General features: G+C 37.8%; 1 protein-coding gene and 1 non-coding gene across 7 annotated transcripts in view; both read right to left on the bottom strand.

Annotated features, from left to right (window-relative positions):
• Positions 1 to 27458, bottom strand: part of SPICE1 (spindle and centriole associated protein 1) — a 63220-nt gene that overhangs the window by 34079 nt on the left and 1683 nt on the right. For 5 of the 6 annotated variants that reach the window (XR_010943733.1, XM_067738874.1, XM_067738875.1 and 2 more), the window contains 6 exons: positions 22251 to 22346; positions 19199 to 19246; positions 14997 to 15140; positions 10564 to 10666; positions 9637 to 9743; positions 6289 to 6404 (listed from right to left, as the gene is read on the bottom strand). Coding sequence is in view for 5 of the 6 variants with exons in the window: in XM_067738874.1 (XP_067594975.1) it covers positions 6289 to 6404; positions 9637 to 9743; positions 10564 to 10666; positions 14997 to 15140; positions 19199 to 19246; positions 22251 to 22346 (614 nt within the window). In the remaining variant the exon portion in view is untranslated. Of the gene's footprint in view, positions 1 to 6288; positions 6405 to 9636; positions 9744 to 10563; positions 10667 to 14996; positions 15141 to 19198; positions 19247 to 22250; positions 22347 to 22808; positions 22828 to 27458 lie in introns of those variants that run through there. The other variant, XM_067738878.1, reaches the window with a different exon arrangement.
• Positions 3541 to 3647, bottom strand: LOC137225669 (U6 spliceosomal RNA). Its single transcript, XR_010943975.1, has one exon. It is a non-coding gene; the product is annotated as a U6 spliceosomal RNA (small nuclear RNA).

Genomic DNA, 27458 nt, shown 5'->3' with positions numbered 1-27458 from the left:
GCTGAGAGCCTAATGGTGACAAAAATCACCTCTAGAAAGAAAAAGTCCACTCTAAGTATGTAAATACTTAAAAAAAAAAAAAAACAAAAAAAAAACCTGGGCAATCATAACGCCACCAAGAAGTTTGTAGAACCCAAGGTGGTAGTCTTGGGAAGGCATCACTTCTTAAGGAGAAGAGAGTGAACATGAAGGGAGTGGTACCCTTTGGAGGCTGAGTGCTAAAGAAGAAAAGATGCAAAAGTCCTTCAAGACAAAAGAGAACCATGATATTGGAGAACAAGCCAACTTTAACCCACCAATGCTTTTTTTTTTTTTAAAAAGGCTCTAAATAAGCTGTGCTTCACCATAATTGACAGAAGAATCACCTAAAACTCCCAAACCTCTCCACAAAATGTACAGTATAACAAAGGCAGTATATCAAAACAGAAAACTGAAATTGAAATATTTCAGCTAATTAAAATTCCTGCCCCCAACATGCAAAAAAAAGAAGAAAACTGGGCTTCCCTGGTGGTGCAGTGGTTGAGAGTCCGCCTGCCGATGCAGGGGACACGGGTTCGTGCCCCGGTCCGGGAAGATCCCACATGCCGTGCAGCGGCTGGGCCCGTGAGCCATGGCCGCTGAGCCTGCGCATCCGGAGTCTGTGCTCCTCAACAGGAGAGGCCACAACAGTGAGAGGCCCGCGTACCGCAAAAAAAAAAAAAAAAAAAAAGACATAGAGATGGCCAATAGGCACATGAGAAGAAGCTCATCATCATTAATTATTAGAGAAATGCAAATCAAAACTACAACGAGGTACCACCTCACACCAGTCAGAATAGCCATCGTCAAAATTACACAAATAATATATGCTGGAAAGGGTGTGGATAAAAGGGACCCTCTTACATTTTTGGTAGGAATGGAGATTGGTGCAGCCACTATGGAAAACAGTGTGGAGATTCCTTAAAAAACTAAAAATAGAATTACCATATGATCCAGCAATCCCACTCTTGGGCAAATATCTGGACAAAACTATAATTTGAAGAGATACATGCACCTCTATGTTCACAGCAGCACTATTTACAATAGCCAAGATATGGAAGCAACCTAAATGTCCATCGACAGATGAATGGATAAAGAAGATGGGGCATGACACATACACACACACACACACACACACACACACACACATAAGAATACTACTCAGCCATAGAAAAGAATGAAATAATGCCATTTGGAGCAACATGGATGGACCTAGATATTATCATGCTAAGTAAAACAAGTCAAACTGAAAAAGACAAATATCATATGATATGTGGAATCTAAAATATGACATAAATGAACTTTCATGAAACAGAAACAGACTCATAGTTGCCAAACAGGGGAAGGGAAGGGAACGATGGACTGGGAGTTTGGGATTAGCAGATGCAAACTATTATATACAGAATGGATAAACAACAAGGTCCCACTGTATTTTATATATATATATATATATATATATATATATAAAATATCCTGTAATAAACCATAATGGAAAAGAATGTGAAAAAGAACACATATGTGTATAACTGAATCACTTTGCTGTACAGCAGAAACTAACACAACACTGTAAATCAACTATACTTCAATAAAATAAATAAATTTTTAAAAAAGAGAGAAGTGGGCTTCCCTGGTGGTGCAGTGGTTGAGAGTCTGCCTGCTGATGCAGGGGACACGGGTTTGTGCCCCGGTCCAGGAAGATCCCACATGCCGCGGAGCGGCTATGCCCGTGAGCCATGGCCACTGAGCCTGCACGTCCAGAGCCTGTGCTCCGCAACGGGAGAGGCCACAACAGTGAGAGGCCCGTGTACCGCGCAAAAAAAAAAAAAAAGAGAGAGAGAGAGAGAAGCCACTTTTGGCCTAAGCCATTTTGTGATCTAAACCCGACCACAATTCTTGCCCTTGAACCAGTCTCGGTAGTTAATGATCTTAAGGGAAGTAAGGGAATTCAGTAACAAAGAAAACACCGTCAAGAAACAAAAGTTCAGCAATAAAATGAGTGCTAATTGCTCCTCAAGGGATATACATAACAATCTGATACAGTTTTTGAGCTCTGCAGGAACTAAGGCCCCCACCTAGGTGGAAGATGGAATGATGATGTTGACCCTCCTGACTTCAATCAACTAAAGCTTGGACTCTGCCAACGTTTGTCCCAATTCTATGCTGAATTCTCCTCTGCTCAAGCCTCTTCATGAATATGCATGTACTCTTAGCTTAAAACTTCCCCAATTTTACTGTTTGGGGAGACACTGCTTTGGGAAATATCCCCCGAGTTCATCTTACTTGCTGCAAGTAATAATAAATCCTTCCTTCTCTCAAAAAATAAATTAATAAATAATAAAATAAAATAGTAACCAACAACAAAAATACTCAGGAATAATTTTAACAAGAAATGAGGAAACCTATATGAAAAAAAACATTAAAATACTCCTCAAAAACAAAAAGGTAGACATTAACAAATTGAAAAACATCCTTTGTTCTTGGATAGTAAAACCCAGCATAATAAAGATGTCAGGTCTCTCTAGTTAATTTATTAATATAACAAAAATATCAATAAACTTTTTTATGATGCTAAATAAGTTGACACTAAATTCATACAGAAGAATAAACATGTAACCATCATTATGAAAACTCTGAACTGGAAAAGGCTAGGAGGGAAGTCTATTAAAACAATATAAACTCTAATTAAAACAGTGTGGTGGGCTTCCCTGGTGGTGCAGTGGTTGAGAGTCCGCCTGCCGATGCAGGGGACACGGGTTCGTGCCCCGGTACAGGAAGATCCCACATGCCGCGGAGCAGCTGGGTCCGTGAGCCATGGCCGCTGAGCCTGCGTGTCTGGAGCCTGTGCTCCGCAACGGGAGAGGCCACGACAGTAAGAGGCCTGTGTACCGCAAAAAAAAACAAAAAAACAAACAGTGTGGTATTGGAGCATGACTACAGAAACAAGGCCAGTGGACTAGAAAATTCAGAAGTAGATCCAGGTACACACGGTAATTAATGTATGCAGGCAGAATCTCAGATCAGTGGGGCAGTAATAAATGGTGCTGGGGCAATTGGTTATCAATTTAGGAAAAGATAAGAAGCAGAGCCATACCTCATACCACATACCAAAATAAACTTCCAATGGATCAGAGAACTAAATAAAAAATAAAACCACAGAAGTATCAGAAGAAACATGAGTGAATTCCTCTAAAATCAGTTTTAGGAAAGAATTTCAGAGTATGATTCAAGATCCACATGTAAAAGCAATGAATGATAAATTCAAACTATATATATATTCTTTTTTGTTGTTGTTGTTGTTTTGTTTTTGTTTTTTTTTGCGGTACGCGGGCCTCTCACTGTTGTGGCCTCTCCCGTTGAGGAGCACAGGCTCTGGAAGCGCAGGCTCAGAGGCCATGGCTCACGGGCCCAGCTGCTCCACGGCATGTGGGATCTGCCTGGACCGGGGCACGAACCTGTGTCCCCTGCATCAGCAGGCGGACTCTCAACCACTGCACCACCAGAGAAGCCCTATATTCTTTTTTTTGAAACGTGGAATGCATCACAAATTTGTGTGTCACCCTTGCAAAGGGGCCATGCTTATTTTCTCTGTATGGTTCCAATTTTAGCATATGTGCTGCCAAAGCGAGCACTATATATATATTCTTAACTCTTTTACTTGTTAAAGAAATTCAAAAGACAACGAATTGGGAGAAAATATAACATATTACACAGGTAAAAGACTAATATCCTTAATATGTAAAGAATGCTTACAAATTAATAAAAAAAGGATCAAAAACCTAAAAGCAAAATGGGCAAAAGACATGAATAGACAATTCACTGTAATGTCCCTTAAATATATGACAAAATTATCAATTTCACTTAGAAAGGCAAAGTAAAACTACGCTGAGATAACATTTCTCACCTATGAAATCAGCAGAGAAGTCTGACAACACAATCTGGTGCAGACACTCTTGTAAGTTGCCAGTAGGAGTGCAAAATACTACAACCCTCATAAAGCAGAATTCAGTAATTTTAGAACAAAATTACATAGCATTTACCTTTTAATCCCAAAATCCCACTTCTAGTAATTTACTCTAAATACACACCTTCAACCATACAAAAATACATATGCATAAGTTATTCACTGCAGCATTTTTTAATTGAAAAATATTGGAAACAACTTAAATACTTGTGTGTGTGTGTGTGTATATATATACACACACATATAGCATTGCAAAAACTGGATAAAGATGTGCAAAAGAATGAAATTGGATCCCTACCTTACACCACTCACAAAAATTAACTCAAAATGGATTAAAGACTTAAACATTAGACCTGAAATGGTAAAAATCCTAGAAGAAAACATAGGGGAAGCTCATTGACATTGATCTTGGCAACAGTTTTTTGGATCTGACACCAAAAGCACAAGCAAAAAAAAATAACTAGAACTACATGAAACCAAAAAGCTTCTGCACAGCAAAAGAAACAATCAACAGAATGAAGAGGCAATCTATGGAATGGGAGAAAATATTTGCAAATCATATATTTAATTAGGGGTTAATATCCAAAATACATAAAGAACTCATACAACTTAATAGCAAAAAACCCAAACAATCCAATAAAAAAATGGGCAGAGGAACTGAACAGACATTTTTCCAAAGATGACGTACAAATAGCCAACAAGTACACACACGAAAAGGTGCCTGACATCACTAATCATAAGGGAAATGAAAATCAAAGCCACAATAAAAGCAAAACCAAACAAAAAATAAAACAAAAGTAAAAAAACAAAGAAAACAAAAAACAAGAGAACCAAACAAAAGAACCCAAAAAAACAAACAATAAAAACAAAACAAAAACAGAAAGCAAACTAAAAAAAGCAAACATAAAACAAACACATAAAAATGATTAAAAAAACAAACCCACAATAAGGTATCTCTTCACATCTATAATAAGAATGGCTATCATCAAAAAGTCAAGAGATAACAAGTGTTAATGAGAATGTGGAGAAAAGGGAACCCTTGTGCACTGTTGGTGGCATTGTTAATTGGTACAGCCATTATGGAAAACAGTGTGGAAGTTCCTCAAAAAATTAAAAATATAAGTACCATATGATCCAGGATTTCCACTTCAGGGTATATATCAAAAGGAAATGAAAACAGGATCTCAGAGAGATATCTGCACTCCCATGTTAACTGCAGCACTATTCACAATAACCAAGATATGGAAACAACCTAAGTATATGTCAACATATGAATGGGTGAAGAAGATGTGATTGAGATACATAGATATGTATCATATTCCACTGTATACATATACAGTGAGATATTATTTAGCCATGAGAAAGAAGGAAATCATGCCATTTGTGACAACATGGATGAACCTGGAAGATATTACATTGAGAAATACAAGTGAGACAAAGAAAGACAAATACTGTATGATATCACTTATACGTGGAATCTAAAAAAGCTGAGGGGACTTCCCTGGTGGCGCAGTGGTTAAGAATCCGCCTGCCAATGCAGGGAGACACGGGTTTGAGCCCTGGTCCAGAAAGATCCCACACGCCGCAGAGCAACTAAGCCCATGCGCCACAACTACTGAGCCTGCACTCTAGAGCCTGTGAGCCACAACTACTGAGCCCACGTGCCGCAACTACTGAGGCTGCGTGCTGCAACTACTGAAGCCCACAAGCCTAGAGCCCGTGCTCTGCAACGAGAAGCCACCACAATGAGAAGCCTGTGCACCACAACAAACAGCAGCCCCCCCCTCACTGCAACTAGAAAAAGCCCATGCAGCAACGAAGACCCAATGCAGCCTAAATAAATAAATAAATAAAACAATTTTCAAAAAACTAAAAACTAAAAAATATATAATAAAAAAGCTAAACTCATAGAAACAGAGTGGTGGTTACCAGGGGCTGGGAGGTGGAGCAAATGGGAAGATGGTAAAAGGGTACAAATTTCCAGTTATAAGATGAACAGCTTCTTGTGATTATAGCTAATAATATTTTATTTTATACTTGCAAGTTGCTAAGTGAGAAGATCTTAAATGTTTTCACCACAAAAAAGAAATGGTAATTATATGATGTGACAGAGGTATTAACCATCCATCACTTAATGCTATGATGGTAACCATTTTGCAGTATATAAGTATATCAAATCAACATGTTGTATGCCTTATAAACGTATACAACATTATATGTCAATTATATCTCAATAAAGTAGGGGTGGGGGAAGAAATGGCCTTGGAAAAAAGGGAAGCATCTTAGATACTTATGCCATCTATACTTACGTGTCCGCATTTGTGTTTGACTGAGAGCTTAGAGAGTTACCCAACTCATTCTCACTTTCTTCTGACTGGCTGTTAACAGTTCCTTCTCGTTGGTCATCATCTACTTCATTAAGAGCCTTTATCAACACAACAATAAAATAATAACACAGGTTGGTTATATACACACTCATCCTTTCTTTTTGTCATAACAGAAGAGAGATCCCTCCTTCTAAGGCTAATCCCTCCACATGTGGTCTAGAACCCAAACCCTCTTACCTCTTTCTAGTCCATCAATTGCCGCTTCTCTCTCCTGCATCTTCAACTTCTCCTTACTGGCTTCAGCTCATCCACATTTAAATCTAAGTCTTTGCCATCTTATCCGTACCCTATACTCACCTCGAGCTACCATCTACTCTTTCTGTGCAACAAACTTCTTGAAAAAGCTGCCCGCCACTTCTCATTCACCATTTATGCCCTGCAACTTTGCTTCTGCCCTGCCACCCCATTTAAGCTGTTCTCTACATGGTCAACATCAACACACCTGTTCCCAAATCAAATGGTTATTTCTGTCTTTGCCTTCCCTTACTTCTGACTCATTAGACATCAATGACCACTCATTTCTTTCCCTCAAAATCTTCTTTTGAGGAAGATAAACTTTTCTTTTCCACTTCCATGATACCAGATTTTCTTGGTTTTTCTTCTTTTGGCCATTCCTTCCCAATCTCCTTTATAGGTTCTTTTCCTACCCTTCCCTTTTTCTGATGTCACTCAAGGTTCTCCCTTTGGACCTTTTCTCCTCTCATCTGACTCATTTTCTGTATGATTATATCTAATTCCAAGGTGCAATTACGAGCCAAATGCTGTTAATTTCCAAATTTCTAGCTTCACTCAGATCTCTCTTGAGCCCTCAACATTTATATCCAACTGCCTAAAAGATACCCCTAGGAGAACATCCTACACACATATACTCAACATGTCTAAAATTCATCATTTTCCTAAGCCTCTACTATCATTCTTCCAGAAACCTTGTTCCTGTCATGTTACCATGACCATAAACAGCATCACTATCTACTCAGGTTCTCAAGCCAGCAAACTGGAAATTATCCTTCTTCCTCATCCATCACATCCAATCAATCACCCAATCCTGTCAATTCTATCCCTTCTTCATCTCTCAAATCTATCCCTCTTCCCCACTACCTTCTTCCCTACTGCCACTGCTTTGGGTCAGTCCTCACCACTTCTCACTAAGATTCCAATGTGAGTCTTCTAACCAGATCCTCTCACCAGTCTTGTCCCTCCCTCCCCAATCCATCTTCCACGTTACTGTCAATTTTGCCATGACTGTGCTCTTCTTAAAATCCTTTAGTGGCTCTACTCTTGCTTTCTGGTTCCTTAGCCCTTCATAACCCAGCTCCTTCTTGTCTCTCTTACCTTGCCTCTTGCCACTTCCCAACCTTCATCATAGAGACCATGATCATTTGAAAGCTAACTTTTTTTTTTTTTCCTTTGCAGTACTTGGGCTTCTCACTGTTGTGGCCTCTCCCGTTGCAGAGCACAGGCTCCGGACGCGCAGGCTCAACGGCCATGGCTCACGGGCCTAGCCACTCCACGGCATGTGGGATCTTACCGGACCGGGGCACGAACCCATGTCCCCTGCATCGGCAGGCGGACTCTCAACCACTGCGCCACCAGGGAAGCCCAGAAAGCTAACTTTTTAATAAGTGCCAAAACATACATGGCTTTTGGCTAGGCATATGGCTAATGGACTTTGGCTATTAAAAATATGTGTAACATTCTACTTAATTGCCTTTATAAGTAGAAAACGGTACATTTATATGATTCTGGACCTTGTAATTCCCTAGGATCATCCATCTAATTGATGATTCTCCTTTTTTTCATAAAAGATACAAGTAACTTAGGAAGTTGCATTAAACAGGTACTGAGACCTAGTCATTCTTAAAAAGTTGACTTATTTTAGTATTCAATTCTTCATGGGCTTTTAAAAAATGTTTCCTATCTCAAAATTCTAAACATTTTGATTAATTAAGAGTTCCAATTAGATTAAGACACAGCTAATGAATGTTTTACTATTATACTTTTCCCATGTAACTAGTCAATAAATTCAAAGTTTCTTGGGTAGCTGCTTTTTAAACATACTAATACATTAGAACTAATTCACTGACTTTCAGATATCTAAAATATTCTTTTGAGGCTTCCCTGGTGGCGCAGTGGTTAAGAATCCACCTGCCAATGCAGGGGACAGGGGTTCGATCCCTGGTCCAGGAAGATCCCACATGCCGCAGAGCAACTAAGCCCGTGAGCCACACCTACTGAGCCTGTGTTCTAGAGCACCAGTGCCACAACTACTGAAGCCCGCGTGCTCTAGGGCCCATGCTCCGCAACAAGAGAAGCCACTGCAATGAGAAGCTCCCAACAAAGAGTAGCCCCCACTCACTGCAACTAGAGAAAGCCCACGTGCAGCAACGAAGACCCAAAGCAGTCAAAAATAAATAAATAATATAAATAAATTTATTTTTAAAAAAAGAAGGGACAAAGATTTAATGAAGAACTAATATCTGGTATTATGCTCAACACTTTACATAACCTATCTGAGCTGATCCTCACAACAACCATAGCAGGTATATTCTATTCCCATTTAACAAAAAACTCTCTGAGCCAACTCAGATACCTTGAGAAATCAACTCAACATCGAACAACTACTAAGTAACAGAATATGAACATAGATTCACCTGACTCCAAAGTGGGATGTGGAAAGACTCTCTTGCTGTTTCCATATTTGTAGATGGTGCACAGTCTTTTTTTTTTTAATTTAATTTTATTTACTTATTTTTTACATAGCAGGTTCTTATTAGTTATCTATTTTATACATATTAGTGTATACTATACATGTCAATCCCAATCTCCCAATTCATACCACCACCACCACCCCCCCCAACTTCCCCACTTGGTGTCCATACGTTTGTTCTCTACATCTCTGGGTGACACAGTCTTATGGAGCCAGACAGCCTAGATTTGAATGCCATCTCTCATGCTAACTAGCTATGTGATCTTGGACAACTTACTTAATTTTTCTGAGCCTCAGTTTTTCCATCTGCTAAATGGGGATAATAGTAACTACCTCCTAGGTAAGCACTCAATAAATGTTAGCTATTATTATCTAGTCCTATCTTGTTTAGTACAAGCATTACTCACAGAAAGTGCACTATGCTTGAGTAAGAACAATTCTAGCAACCACAACTTGGTATTTAGATAGTATAAAGCTTTTGAAATGTTTACCACTATGCCTATCTACATCAACTTAAACTGAATTTCAGCATGAGCATTATGGCTGTGAGCAAAGCACATTACCTGAGGCTCAATAACAGATTCACTAAGGATGGCCTGGGTGACAGGGTCTTGATTTACCACAATGGGACCTTGAGAGGAATCAGGAGCCATTGTTACATTCGGAAACCCTGCAGAAGGAAAATAAGTCATGATGACTTTGTTTCATTTAATTAAATTGACTTCACACATACTATACACTGCCATAGGTCTGAATTATCATATGAAAATCTTAAATAATAATAATAGCAACTTGCACTTAAACAGTGCTTACTATATGCCAGGCATTGTTCTAAATGCTTTTACATATATTAAATTGTTTCACCCTCACAAAATCCTATGAGGTTATTAGTATCATTATTTTACATATGGGTAAACTGAAACTCAGAGACGTGCAGCGACAGGCACAGAGTCACACTAGCGAGCGGCCAAGCCAGGATTCAAACCTTAAACTAAAAACTAATGATCTGTTTTTAGGGATTAAGATAAACAACAGATTATATACACATTAAAGTGAATAATGTTGTGCATCTCACAAGAGGCAAAGTTCCTTTTAGAGAGACACTGAAGTTGCTTTAGTTTTCAAATTAAGCTTCACTCAAATTACATACAAAGCAGATACTTTAATTATACAGTAATTTAATATTAATAAGCTGAAAATGAAATCATACCTTAAATTATGAAATCTTATACATTTCACAAAATGTTTTAATAAATAATAACAATTTACCTTTCCTTAACTTGAGTAATTTGTAATAGTTAATATTCTTAGTGAAAAGCAAATAAATTGTAATAAATCTATGTCTAACAACTCTTGTATGCTATCCACCCTAGAACACATGTGATAGAAATAATATGATGACTGAGAAAAGATTTTAAATTCTTTCAAACAGCCAGATGTGGGCTTTGATGAATAAGATAAAGAAATTTTGTTTGATGTGACTACTTTACCTGTGCGCCTACGAGGAAAATCAACAAACAGATCTTTTGCTGTAGCCATCAAATGATCAGATTTTTCCAATACATCCTGCATCTGGTATTGATCATTAAGAATCTAGACACATGTTAGTGATAAATATTATTATTCAGAAAAAATATATATACTTAATAAATCACAAAGGAAAAGTCCATACAAAGGCAGGAGCTTAAAAATCATCTCAAATCCTTCAGCGGCAATATCATTAAGTACCAGTAGATGGAGCTATTATAATAATTAGTGGATTTCAAATGCTTGGCTTTGATCCAAAGAAATACATTATTAAATTATGACCCAGTCCACACACAAATGTAGACAAACACCAAAATAAAAGCTTTGCTTAAACTTACTCTTTGATAACCACTCTGATATTTTCTTTTTAGTTTCTATTCTATTTTTTCAAATGATGGTTGCAATCCACTAACTTGATTTTACAATCCATTAAAAAGTTGTGATCCACAGTTTGAAAAACACTGATTAAACATGAATCTCTGAGCCATAAACTCAGATGTGTGCCTCTTTGGTGTTTCAGCCACTAAAGTGATTTCATAATCCACTAATGGGTCATGACCCACAACTTAAAAAACACGGCGTGAGACACGACTTTGGGGGCATTAAACAAAAAAGTGATGCTTCTGCATTTATAAACAAGCTCGATTTTTATTCTGGAAAAATGAGAACTCAAAAAATACCAATACCGCGGTGTCTCTGATTCTACACTTTCAACTTAGGAATTTTCCCAGTTACAAGCAAGGATGCACGGGCTAGAGTGAAACCAAGTCAACACCTACCACCACCAGATCGCATTCTTAGGCCGAAAGGAGTCTCAAAATTGGAAATTTTCCAGTTTCCAACACTGACTCAAATCAAAACATCTGGTAACAAATGCTCTTACCAGAATTTCTCTAGACTATGGAAACAAGCATACAATGTGACCTCAGTTACTGTTTTAGGACATGAAGAAAAATAACAAGAGTCACATTCTGACTTTTTTCCCCTTCTTCCCCTGCTAAAGCCAAACAGGTTGGCTGGCTCTGTTAGTGAGAATAAAGTCCTGAATCTGTTCTCTCCACAAAGACTTAGTTTTGGAATGGCACAGGACAAAGAGCACATTTGGAGTCAGAAGACTGGCATCCTAGGCCCTGTCAAGAGATACAGAAGTGTATACTAAATCTGTATACAATTCTAGAGACATTTGAGAATGTTGTTACAACTTAAATTTTCATCCCTGGTTAGCCATCTTGTAGCACATGCCATTAGAGTTTAGGAGAGAAAGTAAATGGAGCACTATAATCTACCATTTATACTAGAAAAATTATACAAAATATATTTCCTAGCCGCAGTTTTGTTTACTATTTTTAAAAAAGGTACTGACTTCCTATCAAAATGAAGAGATATAAATTGAAAGAAGCAGATTGTGGAGGAATAATTTTATCATATCAAGACCTGATACTAATTATAATGAGGTCTCCAGAAAACCCACTGCCCTGCAGCCCTCTCCCTTCTAGTCCCTGCCCAGGCTCCTTGGGGCAGACAGCTTGAGCGGCCAGAGGTCAGAGCATTGGCTTTCTGTTGCTCCTTCTGGATTTCTTTATCACTCCTCTATGATAAAACTCATCCTCATGATAGGCAAATCAATCTCTGCAGGCCCATCTGTATATATTAATTCCCCAGATGGGTTTGCAGAGCACAAAACCAAACTTAATCCAAGAATACATCTTGGATTTTCAAAAGATCAGTCAAGGTCCCTTCAAAAACATTATTAGAAACTTCTCATGCTAGCAGTTTTGCTCTCTGGTAATGAAAACCAGACAGAATTGGGAAAGTACAAAGAGACTAGGTTAGTTAATATACTTTTAAAATTTACAAAATCTTTATCAAAGCCTCCCTCTCTCTGATTTGGATTTGGACTCTTATTTGCTTGATTCCCATGGCATGAGTGGATCATACAGCAAATGAAATCTAAGACTATGCTGGTCAAAGAGCTTTTTTCTTAATTTACGTTAATCTAGGAGCCCAGCTTCTGGGGGACGGGTCCTGGTAGCTCTAACACATAATGATAAAACCTAGGTGGATATGCCCAAGGAGGACTCTTCCTTTGGTCCCCTCACATACCTTATCACAGACATTACAAATATAGCAACACTGAAATAATAGATGTACGAATCCTTTGACTCAGCAATTCCACTTTTAAGAATTTATCCTACACATATATTTATACATGTACTCAAAAACATATTCAAGGATATTCATTACATCATTTATAGTGACAAGGCAGGAAATAATCTGTCGGTGGCAGACACTGCTACTTATCCACCAATAGCCTTTCTTTCTGTTTTCTCTTTAACAGCAGAACTCCCAAGTTAGCCAAATACATAGCTAATTTCCCAACCACCCTTGCAGGTGACAGTGGTCACTTGATGAAGTTCTGGACAATGGGAGAGAAGCCAGAGCTTCTGGGTGATACGTAAAGGGAGTAACGTGCATTCTCTTCCCCACTTCATGCTGCCTGGGAAACATCTGAAGGAAGCTGGAACAGCCACTGCAAACTCAGACATGGAAGCCCTGTAATAAAGGACCAGAGCTCCCCCTACCACTACCATGTATATCTGAGCTGTTCCATAAAAGTGAAATAGATTTCTATTTTGTTTAAACCAGTATATTCTGGGGTCTTCTTTTTTTCCAGGTGCTTATACCATGCTCTGATACACATCCCCAATGTCCACTAATAAAGCACTAGATAAATAAATTGTGGTATATCCATATACTACCTGGCCATTAAAAAAGAAGAGGTAGATTTCTAAATACTGACATAGCAAAACCTCCAAAATATGTTGTTAAAGGGAAATGCCTAAATCCCACTAATAGCAGAGGTTCTCAACCCTAGCAAAATATTAAAAATTACATAGCAACTGTCTTAAAAATACCTAAGTGGGGCTGCATCCCAGATCCACTGAATTAGAATACCTGAGTATAAATATGTCTGAGTCCAGATACTGTTTTTTTTTTTAATGGGAATTTTTTTTTTTTTTTTTTTTTTTTTGCGGTACGCGGGCCTCTCACTGTTGTGGCCTCTCCCGTTGAGGAGCACAGGCTCCGGATGCGCAGGCTCAGCGGCCATGGCTCACGGGCCCAGCCGCTCCACAGCATGTGGGATCTTCCCAGACCGGGACACGAACCCGTGTCCCCTGCATCGGCAGACGGACTCTCAACCACTGCGCCACCAGGGAAACCCAAATGGGAATTTTTTAAATGGAAATTAGAATCAGTCAGAGTTGATAAACACTACGCTAGGGCATGAAGAAGCCGCATTATAGAAAGAAGGCAGAGAAATTTCACCCACCTTCTCTTACCACTCTTCTTCAATCCCTAATTCTACCACATCTACAAGGTATAAGGGATTCAGGACATGAGCAGGGGCCACTAGGGAGGGGAAACTAAAGCCCAGAGTCACCTCAAAGGGGCTGCCTTTTTCCCTGGCCAGATCTGTGCTCTTAGGCCTTTCATGGAGAATTACCATGTAACATTTAAATGTAGGTGACTTGCCTAAGATCACCAAAAGACACGTACCTCTAAAGAACCATTCTCTCAATCCACTGTTCTTTTTACAAGCTCATGTAAACATTTATTTGGGAGATATACTTCTTCCTCATGATATATAAAGTTATGACTTTCATATTTCACTAAAAAGCCTAACAAATTCCTCAAAAGACAGAATGTGACTTAAAGCTGCAGCAGGTCACCCAGACAGCCACGTGCCATAAGCTCCAACACTGAACAAGAAGAAAACAGGCACTTCTTTTACAATGACTTTAGCCCAAATAAAAGAAGGGTTTTGCTGCAGTTTCCTCTTATTTTCCATAATATGTATTCCTACCCACTCTGATTACTTATTCAAACACCCTACATCTGACAAAAGATTAAGCCAAAGACAAGTGCCTTACTAATTTGTTGGACTAGCACACATTTTTTTTTTTTTGCAGAGTAATCTAACAGCATCGTTGTTGAACTGAGAAAAATAATTATAGCAGCTTTATATATATATATGACACTAATTATGTGCCAAGGACTGTCCTAATCACTTTAGTAATATTTTATCACTGAAATCTCCTAACAGTACAATCAGGCAAATACTGTTACTCCAGTTTAAAGATAAGAAAATTCAGGCTGAGAAGTTAACAATTTAAGGTCACCTGGCTAGTAAGCTGAAGAGCGGGAATTCAAATCACAAAACTAGACTATAATCGTCACTCTGCTCCTTTTTCCAAAGTCTACCTGTAGATCATTGCGTAAGGACACGATAATGATCAGAGTCTGTCCAATGTGAATCAAATATGCGGAAAAAGAGAGACACCTATTTACCTCTTCTTTTCTTTCTAAGTCTACAGATGATGCAGTTTAGCATTACCTCCTTCAGGATAGACAATCTCCTTTTCTCAAGATTAGAAATTTCTGGTTTCTGCTTCTTCCATTTTCTCTTCAAAGCTTTTTCTTGGAGCTCCCAGTGTACTAATGCTCTATTCTTCGATTTGTGTATTTCATGACGACGGATCTATATGGAAGAAAAAATATATAAAAGAATGTTTCAGGAACAAAGAACTTGCCTATTCAGATGGTAGGACAACCTAACCTAGTTCATTTTTTAAATTTTTTCTAGTCCAGTATATGTATATATATATTATATATATATATAATATATATATACACACATATATATTCACAAAATTTTCACCATCTCCTAAATTTTCAAAAATGATTTTTTTTTTTCAAAAATGATTTTTTGAAAAAGAAGTATCTAAAACTAGTAGACCTAGGGAGTTCCCTGGTGGCCTAATGGGTAGGATTCTGGGCTTTCACTGCTGTGGCCTGGGTTTAATCCCTGGTCGGGTACTGAGATGCCACAAGTCATGTGATATGGCCAAAAAATAAATAAATAAAACAAACTAGTAGACCTAGCCAAAACACAAAATGAAAGAATATTAATTTCTACTTCTTTTGTACAAGACTATCCAATAAAGTAGTGTTTTGCAAACTGCATCTTGGGACTCACTTAATGGGTGGTAAAATAAATTAGTGGATCAAAACCAACATTTTTAAAAAATAGAATATAGAATAGAAAATATTAAGAACACATTGCACATAATAAAAGTTAAGAATTCGTTTGTTGGGGCTTCCCTGGTGGCTCAGTGGGTGAGAATCTGCCTGCCAATGCAGGGGACACGGGTTCGAGCCCTAGTCTGGGAAGATCCCACATGCCGCGAAGCAACTGGGCCCGTGAGCCACAATTACTGAGCCTGCGCGTCTGGAGCCTGTGCTCCGCAACAAGAGAGGCCGCGATAGTAAGAGGCCCGTGCACCGCGATGAAGAGTGACCCCCGCTTGCCACAGCTAGAGAAAGCCCTCACACAGAAACAAAGACCCAACACAGCCATAAATAAATAAATTAAAAAAAAAAAAAAGAATTCTTTTGTTAAATTTTTCAGTTACATATGTGTGTACATGTACAATTATAAACACACACACACACACACACACACACACACACAGACTGAGTATGACATAAAAGGCACAAAATCCACTGAGTTATCTCTGGCAAAGGCACACCCATTCCATGATATTCACATCACCACCAAGAGCTCACAATGCAGTGTTTTTATAGCCCTGCAATGGCTGCATGTGGAAGTGGGTCCATGGAGATGCAGGACTCCAAGGAAGTGGAATTCCAGAAGCAGAAGCAGAGATATGAGCCACAGCTTAAGAGTTAGAAGGGAGGAGTTCACTAAGGTGGCTAAGGAACAAAAGCAGATATTGGCTTTACAAGCACTCTAGTATTCAGAACTATGAATATGAACAAAACCTGTATGTCATCTGATAAAATGTACTACTGAGTGTGCACCATGTAAATATGAAATCAGTCCATTAAGAGACTAACAACCAAATATTATGTAAGCATTCTGATTCACAAAGAACAAATGAAGATGACATTTTTGAGACAATCGGGGAAATCTGAATATGGATTGGGATTAGGTAATACCAAAATATTAGTGTTACTTTTGTCAGGCATGATAATGGTATTGTGGTTATATATGAAAATATCTATTTTTTTTAACGTAAACTGAATATGTAGACACAAAACGACATGTCCTCTGGGCTTTGCTTTAAAATGCTCCAGTGAAGAAGCAAAGGGTAAGATAAATGAAACAAGTATGGCAAAATTTTCATAACTATTATATCTAGGTGAACAGTATATGGGAGTTCTTTATACTTTTGTCGCTATTTTCACATGAGTTTGAAATTTTTCATAATAAAAAAATTTTAAGTCATCTGGGCATCATTATTATCCTCAACAAACATTTAATGAGTACATACTACGATTAAGATTCCTAGGCCCACAAAGACATTAAGATACGGCCTCTATCCCTCAAAAACATTAATAATCTGCCCAGAGATTGGACATATGCATATAAAGATAAATGACATGCATTAGATGGCATATACTCAATGCCTTATGTAGGTAGTAAGTACAACAGTTCAGAGAAGAAAGCAACTGTTAGGCAGCTTCAAAGAGTAGGACTTCAAACTTACTACAATAATCAAGAGAGTATGGTACTAGCATAACGATAGACATACAAATCAGTGGAATAGAAATGAGAGTCCAAAATAAACCCTTATCTTTACAGACAATTGATTTTCAACAAGGGTGCCAAGACAATTCAATGTGAAAAGAACAGTCTTTTTAATAAATGGTGCTTAGACAATTGGATATCCACTTGCAAAAGAATGAAGCTGGACTCCTACCTCACACCATACACAAAAATTAATTCAAAATGGATGAAAGGCCTAAACATGAGAGCCAAAACTTTAAAACTCCCAGACAAAAACATAGAAGTAAATATTTGTGAACCTTGGTTAGACAATGGTTTCTTAGATATGACACTAAAGCTACAAGTGACAAAAGAAAACAATTAGATAAATTGGACTTCATCAAAATTTAAAACTTTTACGTTTCAAAGGATACTATCAAGAAAGCTAAAACACAACCAACAGAATGGAAGAAAATATTTGCAAATCATATATCTGATAAGAAACATATCCAGAATATATAAAGAACTCCTACTACTCAACAATAAAAACACAAATAATCCAATTTTATTTTTATTTTATTTTACTTTTTGTGTCCCTCTCTTCATCAAGCCCAGTTCATAGTTGTCACATATTTCCTATGGAAATTTTCAAATAACTAAGAGACTTGAAGAGACATTCCTCCAAAGAAGATACTACAAATGGCCAATAAATATATGAAAGGATACTCAATGTCATTAGTCATTAGGGAAATGCAAATCAAAACTACAATGAGATTCCACTTTATACCCCCTAGGGAACTAAAACCACAAAGATGACAATGACAAATGCTGGCAAGGGATGTGGAAAAATTGGAACCCTCATACATGCTGGTAAGAATGTAAATGGTGCAGCCACTTTAGAAAACAGTTTGGCAGTTCCTCAGAAAGTTAAATATAGAGATATCATATGACTCAGCAATTCTACTTCCAGGTATACGCCCAAGAGACTAAGAGCGTATGTTCACACAAAAACTTGTACATGAATATTCATAGCAGCATTATCTTTAACAGTCAAAAAGTAGAAACAACCCAAATGTCCAACAACTGATAAATGGATAAATAAAACACGGTATATCCGTAAACAAAATAGTATTTGGCAATAATAAGGAATGAAGTACCGATACTACAACATGGATGAACCTTGAAAACATTACGCTAAAAGAAAGAAGCCAGATATAAAAGAATACATATTATATTGCATTTATATGAAACGTCCAGAATAGGCAAATCCATAGAGACATAAAACAGATTAGTTGTTGCCAGGGATTGGAGGGGTGGGGCACAGAGAGTGACTGTTAATGGATAAAGGGTTACTTTTGGGGGAGTGATGAAAATGTTATAAAATTAGAAAGTGATGATGGTTGCATAACTCTGTGAATATACTAAAAAGCAATGAATTGTACACTTTAAAAGGGTGGATTTTATGTTATGTGATTTATATCTTAATAAAGCTGTTTAAAAAAACAAACAAACCTGTAATAAAAGCTTTTTTTTTTAAAGTAAAACTTGAACTAGGATAAGGAAGCAAAGTAAGATTTGTAGAGGAGGAGAAGAAGGTAGGGAAACTGTTCCAAGTAAAGAGGATAGCAGGAACTGGGGCTCAAATGTGGAAATGTACATGGCATGTTCAAGAAATAAATTATAATGTATGTTTTTGTATAGGGAAGTAATGGTAAATAATGCTAGTGATATCTACAGATAGGAAAAGACGATAAATGTGTACAGGAAAATACTGGACTAGAGAGATTTGAACTGTAAACCAAACCTATCTAATGAAATTATAATGCATGCTAACTGATATGCCTAAGTAAAATAAGGAAGCCCAGGACATACACTTTTTGATTTTATATAGACATAAGCAAGATTAAAAATAACTGAACAACTTCTAAGAAGTGCCTCTGGTTTCTATTCTGTAGGTTAGAAGTATCAAGTATCAAATATCAAATAAGATGATGAACAAACGACTTAACTTTCAATAGTAAACTTACCAGATCTTCAGGAGTTGCCCGATGAACTGTTAGATCAGTTACAGTGTTCTGCAAAAAAAACAAAGGATGAACTTTCTTTAAAAAGCAAAAGGTTTCTTACAAAATATTAGTATATGCTGAATTTTAATGGCTGAAAATGGATTCAAAATCCTGAGACCAAAAAGTCTTTCCTTGAGAATTAAATTCTCAATTTAAATATTAACATGGATTACTTTTAGGTGTCTTGTAGAAAATAACTGACTATTTTTAAGTGTCTCACAGAAATTAAGCACTAAATTCACCAAGCAAGCATACATTATATTAAAATAATGAAAACAACCGGGTAGTACATAATTCAAAAAGTAGAGGTTCAATTTGTGCCCATGCCAACACCTTAAGCATAGAACCTATCATAACGAGAGACAAATTTTGAGGGTATTGTATTATTTCATAAAATGTGAAAACAGTCACTCAAGTAAAAAGGCACTAAACCAAATGGCAGGGCTTCCACATTGCACAACTCAGGTGGTTCCGTTGATATCACAGGCCATGTAAATAGTGCCCCTTGGAATTGTGCAGTGCACAGCCTGCACAGCTCTGAGTAGCAGCCCTGCAATTTGGTCCTTTCCAAAATGACTTCAGCCATTTGTGTTATACAGATTTGGTAAGGCAGGGAAAAAAGCAATGTAGACTTTTAATTCTAAGAGAAATATACAGAACTGAGCCTAGTGAAATAGCTTCTGATGTATTCAAAGACTTAACCTTTGGGCCATAGTTTGTATTTAGCTCAAGTCTTTTATATACTAAAACTGTTATTCCTTCCATATTGATTTATTCCTTCCATATCTTACAAGATACAACAGTAAGATCATGAGAATTGTTTTTTTGGGGGGTTTTTCTGGCCATGCCACGTGGCTTATGGGATCTTAGTTCCCCGACCAGGGATTGAACCTGGGCCTTCAGCAGTGAAAGTGCCAAGTCCTAACCACTGGACCATGAGGGAATTCCCGAGAATTGTTTGTAATAATCATAATAAAAATTTAGGCATATAAGTGATATGCTTGGAATTAGCTTTCATGGGAGAAAATATAATTTCATTTATACTACTATTGCTTAAAACTACAGGTGACTCTTGAACAACATGGGTTTGAACACAGGTCTACTTATGTGTCGATATTTTTCAATACATACTACAGTGTGACACAATCCACAGTTGGCTGAATCCATGGACGCAAAACCACAGATACAGAGGGCCAACTGTAAAGTTATACGTGGATTTTCGACTGTGCAGAGGGTCGGTGCCCCTAACCCCCATGTTGTTCAAGGGTCAACTGTATTTTCTTCTGAAATTGCCTTTAAATCTAATTTACAAGCCATTTCAGAAAATGCCTCAATATTTTCATCAAAACAGTATTATTCAGTTGATCTCTCCTTCCTCATTTACCATTCACACCAAATGAGCTATAACTACTTTCAAGTTCCATTTACCTTCAGAAAACAAAGTTTTTTCCACCACTGGAGATAATATAAAGTAAATGAGGAAGGTTCTGAATGCAATTTCAAATAATGGTTTTCAATTATGTTTTGAGCAACAGCAGCATAGCAAAATAAATATGGAACTTCCCAAAGTAACCGCTCTGAAGGGGACAACTTATGTTATCATTTTTTCATGATAACATAATGTTAACATTATGATAACATAAATGTTAAGGTGTATTTTTTCACCTTTTAATCAGTATCATTACCTTAAGAGTCATATCCTTATACTATTTTATAGCCAATCACATGGCAACAAAGCAATCTAAACATAGAGAAATCCCCCTGCCCCACTTTCTAAGGCTGTCAGTTTTCCCAGGATACCTGGCTAAGGTGGTTGGCCACAACCCAGAAGGTTCTAAGTCCAAAAGAATCCGTAAGATCCAAACTAGTCCCTGACCAGTTAATCTTCACAACAGAAAGTAAAAGTACCCAAAGTCTCATGGTCCAAACCAAAGTACCCAACTCCAAAAGATAAAAATCCCCTTGATAATACCAAGTGGTACTCAGGGTAGGAGCCAGGGATCATGTCTCAGATACCTGAGACCAGTCTTACATCTTAGGAGAACCTTTGTACTGAAATTGACAAATCTCTGGAGATGAGCAAAAAACAATGTGAGGGGTAAGACAGCAAGGATCACCCACTTTTTCAGTCAAAAATGCCACTCACATGATTATGATATCACAGATTGCTATGGACAAATCTAAAATATGTACCAAAAAATTTCAGATTTCAGGTTAACTACAGTTGCCTTAAAGCAGTGAGTTCTCAAAGTAGAGGTGAGGGACTTTTTAAAAACACACTCCCCACCCACTTAAGATTTCAGGTGTTTTTTTTTTTGTTTTTTTTTTTTTAAAGGAGAGAAGAGAAAGGAAATCCCTTCCCTTCTTTTCTTTTTTTAATTAATTTATTTTTGGCTGTGTTGGGTCTTCCTTTCTGTGCGAGGGCTTTCTCTAGTTGTGGCAAGCGGGGGCCACTCTTCATCGCAGTGCGTGGGACTCTCACTGTTGCAGCCTCTCTTGTTGCAGAGCGCAGGCTCCAGACGCACAGGCTCAGTAGTTGTGGCTCACGGGCCTAGTTGCTCCACGGCATGTGGGATCTTCCCAGACCAGGGCTCGAACCCGTGTCCCCTACACTGGCAGGCAGATTCTCAACCGCTGCGCCACCAGGGAAGCCCCAAGATTTCAATTCTTAAAAAGAGGTAGAGCTATAGCCTCAACATGCATATTTTTAAAAAATTCCCCAAAGGCATCTGCTCTTCCCTCCAAGACTTAGGATATGGGATTGGCCAAAAAGTTCATTCGGTTAATGAATACGTTGTTCAATAAAGTTCTTGGTGAAAATGAAAAATGTCTTTTATTTTTACTTAAAACGAAACAAACGTTTTGGCCAACCCAATAACATGCCCAGAAACCCATTCCACCATATCACATGCTAAGCCCCATTCAGAGCACCATCCTGAGTGACTAAGGCCATGTCATCACACTTATTCCTTCCATGTAACGTTATACCGTGTATTATCCCACCTAGACTTACATCCCATTCTTGCTTTACTGACGTTTTCTTCTTTACTTTCAGTGCTTTCCTTCCTCCTCCACGGGGACCGTAACGGTTCACTCTGACAAATGACATCTAGGAGTAATAATCATATAAAATTTTAAAAATACATGAAAAAACTAATAATTAATCATCACCAGAGAGGGAAAAAGATATCTAAGAAAATAAATTTTAAAACATCAGACGAGAACTTTAAGTATACTGAAAGGAACAGGCTACCAAAAGACTTGGTTCTTTCACTTCATAATTATTAGAAAGTTGATACTGATAACTATGATAAAAGAGGTTTCAAATCAACAAATTAAATATATGTGATTAATAAAGAACCCTAGGAATGAAGCAAGTATGACCTAAGGCAGAGATCTATCTGACAGCAGTCATAAGCATTGTCACCTGCTACACAAGTTCACAATGAATAGAGGAAATGTCAATCACATGTGAACAATGTGAATGTAAGAGAAGGAGAGCAAGAGATAGTTGGGGTTCTTTTTTAAGCATCTAACACTCAAAGTCACTACCAGACACATACGTACTTACCTTAAAATAAAGGTGGCTAAAGTTTAGAGAATGAATGAGTTATGATACGATCTCTAGTATATTTTTCACATAATACTAAATGGGGGTGATTATTGATACTAAACTAGAATATGAAAATGGCCAACAGTTGCTTGGCACTTTTAAAATGCAATGCTAAGGACATTAGACTAAACATCATACAAAATTAGAAAAAGACTCACAGTGCCTGAACACTAGGATTTGAGGATACACATGTTTTAAAAAGCAACACATATACATGACTCCAATTCCAGAACTTCTTTAACACCTAAATAATTACAGAACTTTCCAGCTGACCCCCTTACTCCAAATTATCCTAAAACAAAGACTCTAGTATTTTCCTTAAGTACATCTTTGAAAAAAATCATTTAGTCTACTGTGAATAAAGATGACTAAATGCAAGTATTTCTCAGGAATTGGCCCTCTGTCCTATAACTCTTAGCAACCACATTCACTCTTTAAGCATGGTATCTAATTTCAGAACGTACAATCCAGCAAAGGAGATAAGTCACATACAAGTTAGAGAATAACATTTAAGTGTTATCATAGTGATGGTGATGATGGCGATGATGATGATGACAGTGGTGGTGGTTATAATGATGGAATTAGCTACTAAGTACTTTCTTCAAGCCAGGTACTGTTCTAAACTCTTCCCATATATTATCTCCTTTAATCCTCACAATAATCCCATGAAGTATTTACTATTTGTTACTCATTTTATAGATGAGAAAACTAAGGGACAAAGAGTTAACTGACTGGGAAGGTCACACAGTAAATTGCAGAGCCATATATGCCATTTTAAAAGATATGGAATGGAATAGAACCAAGAGTCCAAAACAAAACTTTAAACTTATGGTCAGTTTATATTCAACAAGGGTGCCAAGAAACAATTCAATGGGGAAAGAACAGTCTTTTAAATTAATGGTGCTGGGACAACTGGATATCCATATGAAAAAGAATGAAGTAAGACCCCCTACTTCACAACATGTAAGAAAAAATTAACTTAAAATGAATCACAGACTTAAATGTAAGAGCTAAAAGTACAAAACTCCTAGAAGATAACATAAGCATAAATCTTCATGAACCTTGGGTTAAGCAATGGTTTCTCAGAAATGACACTAAAAACACAATCAACCAAAAAATAAATAAATTGGGCTCCATCAAAATTTAAAACTTTTGTGCTTCAAAGGACACCATCAAGAAAGTGAAGAGACAACCAAAAGAATGAGAGAAAACATTTGCAAATCATATATCTAATAAGTAACTTGTATCCAGAATATATAAAGAACTCTTACAACTCAACAACAAAAAATCCAATTTTAAAATGGCTAAGGGGGCTTCCCTGGCGGCACAGTGGTTAAGAATCCGCCTGCCAATGCAGGGGACACAGGTTTGAGCCCTGGTCCGGGAAGATCCCACATGCCACAGAGCAACTAAACCTGTGCGCCAAAACTACTGAGCCTGCACTCTAGAGTCCGCGAGCCACAACTACTGAGCGCATGTGCCACAACTACTGAAGCCTGCGTGCCTAGAGCCCATGCTCCGCAACAAGAGAAGCCACTGCAATGAGAAGCCTGCACACCGCAACGGAGAGTAGCCCCTACTCGGTGCAACTAGAGAAAACACACGCGCAGCAACGAAAACCTAATGCAGCCAAAAACAAATTTTAAATTTTTTTAAAAAAAGAAAGAAAAAATAAATAAATAAAATGGCTAAGGGATTTGAATACACATTTCCCCAAAGAAGATACTACAAATGGCCAATAAACATGTGAAGAGATGTTCAAGATCACCAGTCATTAAACGCAAATCAAAACCATAATGAGATATTACCTTACACCCACCAGGATGGTTATAATCAAAAAGATGTAAATAACAAGCTTTGGCAAGAATGTGGAGAAATTGGAATCCCTATATATCACTAGCGGGGTGCAAAATGGCATAGCCACTTTGGAAAACAGTTTGGCAGTTCCTAAAAAAGTTAAACACAGAGTTACTACATGACTCAGCAATTCTAGTCCCACATATATAGCTGAAAGAATTGAAAACTTATGTCCACACAAAAACTTGGACATGAATGTTCATAGCAACATTATTCTTAATAGACAAAAAGTGGAAACATCCCAAATATCCACTAACTGAAGAAGGGATAAATAAAATATTGTATATTCATATTCTGTAATATTATTTAGCAATAATAAGGAATGAAGTACTGACACATGCTACAACATGGATGAACCTTGAAAATATTATGCTAAGAGAAAGAGGCCAGACACCAAAGGTCATAAATTATATGATTCCATTTATATGAAATGTCCAGGATAGGCAAGTCCATAAAGACATAAAGTAGATTAGTGGTTGGGAGGGTCTGGGGGGAGGAGGAAATGGAGAGCCACTGCTAATGGGTACAGGGTTTCTTTTGGCGGTGATGAAAATGTCCTGGAATTAGATAGTTGTGATGGTTGCAAAACTGTGAATATACTAAAAAACTCTAAACTGTATACTTTAAAGGGCTAAATTTTATGGTCTGTGAGTTATATCTCAACAATGCTGTTATAAAAAAAGATATGGAAAAATATAATGGTTATTCAAAAAAGCTTTCTTATGTATTTTACTCTTTAACCACTTAGATCTTCGATTTACTTGGCAGAAACAAAGGGGAATCATAAAATGTCAGTATGTCTAAATGATGCATTATGTATTCATTAAAATTACATTATGAAGAATGTAGGAAAATACATAGAAAGTTCAGTGTAAAAAGTAGAATACAGGAGCTTCCCTGGTGGCGCAGTGGTTGAGAGTCCACCTGCCGATGCAGGGGACACGGGTTCGTGCCCCGGGCTGGGAAGATACCACATGCCACGGAGTGGCTGGGCCCGTGAGCCATGGCTGCTGAGCCTACGCGTCCGGAGCCTGTGCTCCGCAACGGGAGAGACCACAACAGTGAGAGGCCCGCATAACGCAAAAAAAAAAAAAAAAGTAGAATACAGAACTGCGCATATAGTATATTCTCATGATGTTAATACACACACAATACTAATAAAGCACTTACCTGTGCTAAAAGCTTCACATTTAATCCCACAACCCGATGAGGCACATACTATCCTGAGACACACTGGAGCATAGTAGTTAAGAGTACAGTCTAAAACCAGACTGTCTGGGTTCACATCCCAGCTCTGCCACTAGCTGTAAAACGGAACTAATTAAATGCACAAGGTGCTCAGAACCCCTACCTAGCACACCCTAAGTTCTACTTAAGGATTACTAATGATTATGTCAGCAACAATTATTAACCCCCTTTCCCAAATGAGAAAAGTGGTGCTTTTGAGGTATTGCTCCAAGTCACAGAAATAATAATGCACAGAGCTGGGAGCTGACACTCAAAACCAGATCTGCATAATTATGACTAATTATAATAATGCATATTCTAGAAAACATTACTAGAATTAAGTTATCTTTGGTTGGTTCTATATTTTCCAAACTTTCTACAATGAACTCATGTTACTCTTAAAATACTTTATTTCAAGTTATTTAAAATATTATACTTTTCCACCAGTCTCAATTCTGAAAAACCATCCCTGAATCTTAAGTACGCAGAGGTTAAGTTCACAGTGGTGTAACAAAGCTGCTATCCCATCTCTGACCTTCCCTTCACCAACAAACTTCATGAAGGAGAGGCCTATTTAAGCACTTATATTTACTAAGCCCCAGTTATACTTCAAACTTTTATAACACAGGAACCACCTATGCACTGAAAAGTGTTCTCTTAAACATCACCAGTAAAGGTGACCATATTTTTCTTGACCAAAGATCAGACTTCGTGGTCTGACGAAGGGATTTTGTGCCACTTACAGGAACCAGGTATCATAAGGGAGCTATAGTTTACATGCTGAAATGTGAGACTATAGAGATAGTCTGATGGTTTACAGTGCCAAGATGTCAAATAATAAAATTAGCATAACCCAGAAAATCTAGGCTCGTTGGGAGAAAATCTAAAATACTAATAGCTTCCTAATTGCTAAAATTATTGGTCCCTTATTTCTCAGGCCCTTTCCATCTCTAGAGACGCCCACTCCTGGAAGCTCGCCCCTCCTTTGGCTTCCATAACACTCTTTCTCCTGGTTTCTCTCCTATTCTTTTCTCCTTTTCAGGCTAAGACAATATTCACATACTATGTAATCAAGGATCTTCACTCAGTTCTATCCCAGTCTTCTTTGCTTTCCATTGGACACCCTCTCTCTTTGTCCAATAATTGTTTTTGAGAGTCTACCACATGCCAGGCACTGGCCGGGCACTGGAGATACGACAGTAAACAAGTCTAATATGGCACCTGCTCTCGTGGAGCTTACTTTCTAGATCACCACGTGGAATTCACATCTTCCCTTAGTGATCTCACCTACTCCCTTGAGCAAAGCTATCAACATACTGGGAACACAAATACACTGTGAAAGTTAGTCCCAAATCAAGGATGCGCACCTTTCCTCAAAACACCTAACGCTCATTTCCAACTGGCTTCTGTGCATGCACATCTCTCAAATATCTCAAATACAGTATGGCCAATATACAGCTTAGCATCCATGCCCCCTCCCCACCAATGTCTAGTTCTTGATATATAACTGGCTTGCTCAGTAAA

The sequence above is a fragment of the Pseudorca crassidens genome, chromosome 5 (genome assembly GCF_039906515.1).
Source record: "Pseudorca crassidens isolate mPseCra1 chromosome 5, mPseCra1.hap1, whole genome shotgun sequence".
Classification (NCBI taxonomy): Eukaryota; Metazoa; Chordata; class Mammalia; order Artiodactyla; family Delphinidae; genus Pseudorca; species Pseudorca crassidens.
The sequence above is the reverse complement of the archived record's forward strand: the minus strand, read 5'-3'. Positions and strand labels throughout refer to the sequence as shown.